This window comes from Lemur catta, chromosome 10 (assembly GCF_020740605.2).
Source record: "Lemur catta isolate mLemCat1 chromosome 10, mLemCat1.pri, whole genome shotgun sequence".
In the NCBI taxonomy this organism is placed as follows: domain Eukaryota; kingdom Metazoa; phylum Chordata; class Mammalia; order Primates; family Lemuridae; genus Lemur; species Lemur catta.
This window is the reverse complement of record NC_059137.1, coordinates 37,151,327-37,159,953: the sequence shown is the minus strand read 5'-3', so window position 1 is coordinate 37,159,953 and position 8,627 is coordinate 37,151,327. Positions and strand designations below refer to the sequence as shown.

The 8,627-nt window shown below is 49.3% G+C and overlaps 1 protein-coding gene across 1 annotated transcript; it reads right to left on the bottom strand.

Annotated features, from left to right (window-relative positions):
- Positions 1-391: 391 nt before the first annotated feature.
- DCTN3 (dynactin subunit 3) lies at positions 392-7,768 on the bottom strand. The gene is made up of 7 exons (XM_045562937.1): positions 7,621-7,768; positions 5,377-5,461; positions 4,378-4,464; positions 2,580-2,663; positions 1,544-1,602; positions 909-968; positions 392-710 (listed from the first exon to the last, which is right to left on the bottom strand). Exons 1-7 carry the CDS (start codon positions 7,714-7,716, stop codon positions 621-623), a joined length of 561 nt encoding a protein of 186 aa, XP_045418893.1. The 5' UTR covers positions 7,717-7,768; the 3' UTR covers positions 392-620.
- Between the last annotated feature and the right edge of the window lie 859 nt (positions 7,769-8,627).

The following is an 8,627-nucleotide window of genomic DNA, read 5'->3' as shown; positions in this document are numbered from 1 at the left end:
TGGCTGCCTCCTGCTTCAGTCCCTTTTTCTTCTGTCCCCAGAAGGAACCTATGCTCACCTAGTGGGACCGCCCTTTTCCTGTGCAGGGCAGGGATTAGGTGAGTCCTACCTGTGTCCTCCCAACTGGCATGGCATGTGACATTTGGAGCGTATTTGGTAAATGTGGGATAAATGGATGCATAAAGGAATGTCCCATTCACATCAATCAAATGAGAGCCTTAGTCTAGCCTTTCTAGCCTCCCCACAGATGCTAGAAAATGTGACGCTTAACTCCCCCGGGACTGTGAGAGTCCCAGGATGAGTATAGTTCCCAGTCCAACCACTACGCAGGTTGACAGCTCTGCCCTCCATTAACCCCATCCCAGACCAGAAAGCCAGCACACTCCTCCAGTGATCTCTATGGTTTATTGTCACTGGAATAAGAACACTGATGGGGAAAGGGGGTGCAAATTGCAGATCTCAGGTAACCTGACCTCTGACCTCAGAGCCCTACCTGAGTGCAGACAGGTGGGGCTTGAATCCAATAAATACAAAGCTGCCTCTGCCTTGTTACAAAGGCAGGTTGGCACATAGCCCTGGAGCCTGGCTACCCTGGTCCACTCCGGGATGGGAAGCAGCTGTCATTCCTCGGCTGGCTTCACTTGCTTGGCAGCCTCTAGCTGGCAAAGTAGCTCATCCCACTGCACGAACTGCTTAGAGAGAAGCAATGTCTGGTTGCGGGTCAAGGTGAGAACAAGAGTCTGAGTGAAGAAGTGGGGAGATTTTGCAACTACCAAAAGGGGTGGGGATGGGGGAGTAGGGGAATAGACAGGCTGGTTGGGAGCAGGTAAGAGAGAACTAGAGGTGGGACAAAAGGACAGGGCTTGAGGACAACACCCATTAGGGGCCTAGCTAAGCAGAAAGGATACAGTCTTGTTGTATTCCTCCAAGAGAGCCTTGGACTCCTCCGTGATCTCCACACACCGGTCCTGTAGGGCCAAAGTGCGGCATAGAAAGGAGCTGGGCAAAGCCCTCATCTTCCACTAACCCTTCCTGCCTCAGTCAGGGGCCACTCACTCCACACAGAGCCTAGAAAATGTGACACTTAAGTCCAGAGCCAAAGGAGCAAATGGCTAAGGGGATACTTTCAGGCTCCAGGATGGGTCCCCTAACAGCAGTCCAAAGACTGATGGAAAGGGGAGTGGGCCACAGGTTAAGTAAGCATTCCCCCCAGTATATGTCCCCTCCTCTGCTGGGCCTGGGAATAGTGAAAGAGCTCCTCTACCCACAGTCAAAGACATACCCTCCCCAGGAATTCTTGGGTACCTCCCAATCTCAGCCTTCTAGTGTCTCAGAATATCTCTACTCTGGGAGGCAGGAGGCCTGAATGTGGCCCTAGGCAAGTCCTTCCCCTCTCCAGGCCATACAGAAGATAAAGAATAGACCCCAAAGTTTCCTCTAAGCTGACATCAGAAGGGCTCGAGGCTGCTTCTCAGGTGGCATGAGTGGGGATGAGGTGCTGCACCACCTCCACCTTCCCTTCCAGTCCTCTCCCTTCCCGTACCTGCTGCTGGATGTGGATCTGGGCCAAGCGCTGCAGGCGGGCGGCATGCTCAGGAACGGCTGTAAAACACAACACACACTGCCCAATGACGCTTTTGCCCTCCCCTGGGACTGCTCAATAGTCTATTATGTCTTCGGCAGGATTAGAGTATTGAGTGGAGAAGCTAAACAAACGCGAGGCTTCATCGACCACTGCAGCTGGAGGTGGTGGTGGGGCTCCCTGCCCGCTCTAGTGTTACTCCAGGACCCATGGGGAGGGGAGGATACAGGTCCTGAGGAAAAAATTAAACCTTGGCATCCCTAGTGTTGCCCTCTACCCCCACTCCAGTGCCATAAGCAGGGCCAGGTAAAGAGAATTGTGGCTATCATGAGACCTGTCCCTGTGCTCTCAGCCCAGCAGGGCCAGGTCTGCCTGGCCTAGGGAACAGGGAGCCTGTAGGTGGGCTGAGGATGAATGCCAGGTCCCTAAGCTGGCCACCTGAAATCCAACACCCAGAGCCTTGGCTGCTACGCTGGGCCCACAACTTAAGGCTGTCAGATACTCAGTGAGTAGCTGATCAGGGGCAGGGAGGGGGAGCTGGAGAAAATACCTCCAGAGACAGACAAGATGGATATCTGGATTCAATTAAAGCCACTGTCTGCTTGTCAAAGTCCAGGCTCAGGGACTGCTCTCAGCAGTACAACAGAAAGAATTCACACATATTTATGCACCTGGCAGAGACTTAGTAAAATCTGGGCTCTGTAGCACCCTGAGGGAGAGATGCTGAGCGGAAGGGTAGAAGGCAGAAGGGATCCTCAGAGTTGGGGGCTGCTAGAGCTTCTGCTAGTGTCGTTAGGCCCAAATTGCCTGAGGTCCTGAAACTGGGCTCTTCATCCTGGTCATTTAAATCCCAGTGGAGGTGGCAGGTACCCCCAGGATGAAGATAAAGACAAGGAGCAAACCCAGCCTGAGCTCACAGAACTGAAACAAAGGGAAGTCTTGCCCATTCACCCACCTCCCCAAGCAGAGTAGTGGAGCTGCAACCCCGCAGAGGTACCTTTGATGTGAGCACTGTCCAGCATGGGTACCAAGGCATCCACCTGCTCCAGGAGCGCAAACTGAGAGAGGATAAACTGCTCCTCTAAAGCAAAAACAGACAAGACAGTAGCAGTGAAGCAAGCCCGGGCATTGCTATTCAGCCCTTGCAAGGGACTGAGGACCTGGCAGGGGAGATAGCTGGGTTCTGGAGCTTTGGGCAGCAACACTGCCCACTGCCCGCTTCTCTAGGTCCACATTTCCTATCCTGCCCCTACCTCTCCTGGATGCCTCTGGTCTGACCCATCTTGAGCCTAAGAGCTTTTCAAATTCTCCAAATCTCACCATTCTCCAACTTTTAACTTCTAGCCTCCTTTCAACAAAGTCAGTAAGTACCTCCTAGGCCACAAGAGACAAAGTACTTCAGACAAAGTATTTTCCATGCCCAAGGGCCCCCAGGGAAGGTCTGAAAGAGAAGACACGTGGCAGACTATACCAGGCATGTTCTGCTCAGTGACTCTCAGATGCACAGACAATTACAAGCAGGAGGAGAGCTGGGACAGTAATGGGAGAATCCAGTGAGGAGAGTAGGATCTAGGCTGGGCTCTATATGCAAAGGAGATTTCAATGCATGGAAATCCGTAGAGTGGGAAGGGCATTCAAGAAGGAAACTATTATGTGAAAATGCTTAGAAGCAGGAATACTTATCAATTAGTAAAGGAGAAAGAATTCAATTAGCTGAACTGGAGCAAGGAGAGCACAAGAAACAAAGCTGGAAGAGAGGCTGTGAATGGCAGGCTAAGGAATTAGGACTTTATCCTAGCAATGAGAGGAAACACTGAGGTTCCAAAGTAAGCAAAGTGGCAGGTTGGAAATGTGTTTTTGTGGAGGCTGGATCCATGCAGGAAGGAAAAGATTATGGTCAAGAAGGTGATTTAGGAGACTGTGCAAGTGTGCATGTGCAAGTGGATGCACACTCTTTGAGGCAGTGCCAGAGGGAGGGATAGAAAGGCTGGACTCAAGGGTCAGTGCAGGGGAAGATCTAAACTTGGTGCCTGAGCCCTGGCAATTGATCAAGAGCTCTTTGGGAGCTTGGACAGCCCTCACCCAGTCTTCATTGGGTGAGGACTATATTGTACTGATGAGTCTCCTGGGAGACTGATCTCCCAGCTGAGTTACAAACTCAGATCCCTGAAGCAGGGACTCTATCTCCTCTAGCTCTGGTTGTGCCCATGAGGGCAGGGACTTTGCAGCTTACCATTGTATACCTTTCAGCTAGGATAGAGCCTGGATCATAGTAGATGATCATTAAACATCTTTTGGATGAATAACAAAGCTCAGAAACCCTAGCTTATGGAATGGCTGACGGATTGGTTAGTAGACAAGCCAATAGTTACTGCCTAGAACTCTGAAATCCTCGAGCTTTCTTACATGAAAGAAAGATGTTGAAACTCATGCCAATGAGTTTCTCCCTTCTCCCTAATGGCAATGCTGTCTACCTGTACCCTTTCCTAGAAGCTCCTCTGTCTAGTGAGCAACAGTGAGGAAGATTTTGAAGGAAAATCCAAGGGACAGGCTATTGATAGAACATTAGAGTAGCTCCCACTGTAGCCTGCAGCTGGGCCAGAGGTACATTGTACCCAATGCCTACTAGAGGATCCATAGGATCCTCAGTCCAGAGCCAGGCCAGAATTCCAGAGAGTAGCTTCCAGAGGGATGTATCCATGAGAAGTTTGGATGGATGGGGAGGCCATCTCTGTGCCCAGTCTCCTCCATAACCCACATCTTCAGATGCATGTACACATGTAGTCCAGCATTACCTGCTAAGATGAACTGTAGCTTTGAGGCATCAGGTATGGCAATGCGGTCGATGTACTCAGGATCCAGGTATTTGATCAGGTCTTCAACTAGAAAAGTAGCAAGATGGAAAATGGAACTAATAGGGTTGGGGAGTAGAGCTGTCTTATGAAAGATGTTTGGTCAACCTTGGGGAGAGCCTTGAATGAGGAGCTGATACCCACAGTGCCCCATCAGTAGGCCTCTACCAGGTTCTCTATCCCAGGGGTCCCCAACCTATGGTGAGTTGTATAATTATTTCATTATATATTACAATGTAGTAATAATAGAAATAAAGTACACAATACATGTAATGTGCTTGAATCATCCCGAAACCATCCCCCACCCAGGTCCCTGGAAAAACTGTCTTCCATGAAAACTGTCCCTGGTGCCAAACAGGTTGGGGACCACTACCCCACTTCCCTGTCTCTCCACTCTCTTCACCTGCTGGCAGACCTCAGGCTTCAGAGCTGGAAACACAATTGCTGCCACTACCCTGGGTCCCTCAACATTCTCACTGACCTGTCTTCACCGAGAGTAGAAGGCCTCTTTTCCTCTCAGTGCCCCCAAGACATGCCAGAACTTTGTCTGATTTCTAGTTACTGAGCAGGTTAATAGCTCTGATATAACCAAAAAGGCCTGGCTGAACAAAGGCTGCAGCTCTCAGTTCCCAATTTCTTTCCTGCCTCTTAGCCTTGCCTGAAAAATCTCAGACCCTTTTTAAAAGCTTTTAGGCAGAGCTCTCATCCCATAACTTAGGACACTGTCATAACTCACTTTAGGATAAATCTGAGGTTTATCCATAAGGTAGAAAAGCACACCCCAATTCACCAATTGAATAGGGTGCAGGGGAAATGTCTTCACATTCTTTCTATCCACAAACGGCTATTCCAGTGACCTAAGGAATTGAAGGGCCAGGGCCAGGTTCCAGGAAGCACAGGCATGGGAAGTCGTGCAGGCAGGCACATCATGGAAGCACTTACTCTTTTTGTACAGAATCTTTACCCTCTCCCTCTTGCTGGCAATGTTCCCCAAAGCCACCTGCACCTTGACCAGGCCATCAGCCACCTGTAAGGGAAATGAGGTTAATTCCAAGATGTACCACCTGACTCAAGGCTTGGAGGAAATAAAGAACACTCACTCCCCCCCAGACTCCCATTCCTGAACCCCAATAATCTAGATTGGTCCCCTTCTCTTATATTAAAGGAGATGTAGCCCCACCTTCAGGGAATCCTTACTGTGAAGGGAGAGAGAGTCATGTACTCCTTGGGGAGTTTCAGGTCTGACTGGGGAAGCAGTGAACTATTTTAGAGTTTATGTAATACACAGTATATACTATGAGAGGTCTGTCTGGAAAGCATCCAGCCATATAATATGAAAAATACAGACATTTATTGAAGAAGATACAAGAAACACTTAATATTAATATAAGTGTTCTGCTTATTGCAGGCCTTCCAGAATGTGGATCATTTCAACAGATTCTCGACCATCTTTGAAGCATTTGTGCCACACTTTTATTTGGACTGCAGTCATTGCATCATTCCCGAAAGCCTTCTGAATCATCTGAATAGTTTCCATGGAGGAATGTTCAATCTTAACACAAAATCTGATGCAGATCTGTTGCTCTACTCACTCAATGATTTTGAATGTGATGGCCACACAGTACACATGCTCACTCAACAGTGTCTAGCACGCCACTGACTCCCAATGACTATTACAGTAAAGTTGTCATTGTTTACACATGCACATAACAGTCTACTCTCCTTGGCTGCCAGGTTACATCAATGTCATGCAAATCATTCTTGTTATATTAACAAAGGCTGATACCTTCCGGACAGACCTTGTATATTCTCTGGTTCCTAAGGCCCAGGTTTGGGCATGAGAAATGCAAGCATCCTCATCCAGGCCTTCATTACTTCATGACTGGATGATTGTACCAGGCCCCAGACTGGCTGGCCTACCTCTACCCCGTCCCCTTCACATGAACTCTAGGGTGGGAGACTGAAGAGTGTAAGATGACTAGTATCCCAGTGTTGATACAAGCGCTGTATTAGGGAGAATACAGAAGAGAATCAGGTTAGGGGAGAGAAACAGTACAGTTAAGAGCATATGGATTGAGTTTGAGATGCATGTTAGATATGCAAGTGGAAAAGTCTACTAGACAATGGGACAAATGAGTTTTGTTCTCAGAACAGAAATCTGGACCTGAGATATACATTGAGACATAATGATATGTAAATAGTAACTGAAACTGTGGAAGTGAGTGAGTCTACCTAGGGCTTAAGAGTAGAAGGTAAGAAACCCCAATATTAAGAGGTCAAATAGAAGAGAAGGCTAAGGAAGTGAATGCGCTCACCCAGGTTTTAGGATAAAGGGTGAGAAATAACAATATTCAAGGATTAAATATATGGGGAAACAAACTGAGAAGCATCAGTTAGAGAGGTAGAAGGAAAATCAGGAGGGTTAGGTTAGCATCATAGATGCTAAAGAATGTTTGAGAAGTTAGTTCTCAAATGGGAGCACAATCTGCTAGTGACAACTAATTACACAAGAAGTGTTACAAACAGACGTCATTACCTTGGATGCACTTAGCTCCAGGATATGCCTGACATTCCACCAGAACTTCTTCAGTAAAAGGTCTTCCCATAGTAGAAAGGGGATAGGGGGGCACCTAAGCCTCATGGTTGTCAAAATTCAGTCACTGGTGTAAAGGAGTGCCGGTCCACATCTGAACACTCAGTATCCAATCCCTTCCCCTCCTAATCCTGGCCCTCTGAGATTTCACCTCTCGCCCCTTGGAGCTTCCCTATCCACCTCTGCTCCGCCTCCTCTGGGGTCCCATGGACCTCTCCCTGCACAATTCATTTAGCAATTAATTACGCAGGGCTCCATGACGGCACTTCCATTGTAAACTTCAGCTCTTATTGAAACTCTCATTAGTCAGCTTCTCGAGTGTGTCAGATCTCCCCAACTAACCCGCGATGGGAAGGGGGAGTCTTAGTCACACTTGTTACTGAGCCCACTCAATCAGGCCTAACCACCCGCAAATCCCACTATAGGAATGGACCCCGAGGGTCCAATCGGCTCTGGGAGGTCCCTGCCCTTTGTTATTTCAAAGGCCGGACCGCGGACTACAGGACTGGAGCGGTTGCATCCACCCCAAGGGCCGGACCAGTGGACCGCTCTTGCTCTTCTCCAGAAAGGGACCACCGAACCAGACCTCTCACCTTCCGCGAGCCGCGCGTCTCGCCCGGCCCGTACACCCAGCGCTCCAGCTCCTCCATCCGAGCCTGTAGCCGCTGCACATCAGTCAGAGCGGCCATCTCTACTACCGCCCCACCTCTGCCGGGGAGCAGCCAGAGGGCGGGACGTCCGTCCAAACAGGAAGGCTGACCAATCCGAGTGCACGGGCGGCCTTCTATGCAGGAAGTGACGTCATGATCCAGCTCTTCAGTGCCGGATGTGGCCTCTGGGGTCTAGCGAAAGGTGTCAAAAAAAAAAAAACTGCCTGGTTACCTTGGCAACAGCTATCTGTTCTGGCTCTTCCCTGGCTTCTAGCGCCGGGTTGTCAAGACAACCTTTGCCTTCCGGTATCAAAGAGGTTTCTTTACCCTGTTGCCTGAGTTTGCACGTATAAATACACCTACTGTTCCAGGATAGGTCCATTCCCATAGATCAGCGGTCCCCAACCTTTTTGGTACCAGGGATCGGTTTCATGGGAGAAAATTTTTCCCGGCAGGGGGTGAGGGTTGGGGGAAGGCAAAGCTTAGACGGTGATGCAAGCATTAGGGAGCTGCTGTAAATACAGATGCAGCTTCCCTTACCTCCTGCTTTGTGCACCCCTCTTCCCTAAGTTTCATGGAAGACAATTTTTCCACGGGGGCGGGGGGAGAAGTGGAGACGGAGCCTTGCATCCGGGCCCTAACAGGCCGTGGACCACTGGGGACCACAGCCATAGATAGTAAGGGACTCTGAGTTGCCATAAACTTTTGGAGTCTTCTAAGGTTCAAGAAATTAAATGACGTGCCCAAAGCCACCCAGCACTATAGTGACAGAATTGTCACTATAATAAGACTTGAACTCAGCTAGTCTGATTAAAGAGATGGAGCTCTTCTATTCTCAGGGAGCTTCCCTATACTGCCTTCCCTTGTGAGAGCTCCTGGCCCAACGCAGCCAGTGTGCCACATCATTCCTCCCCACCTCCCAGACCCAAACAAGAAAAGGAGGCATTGGA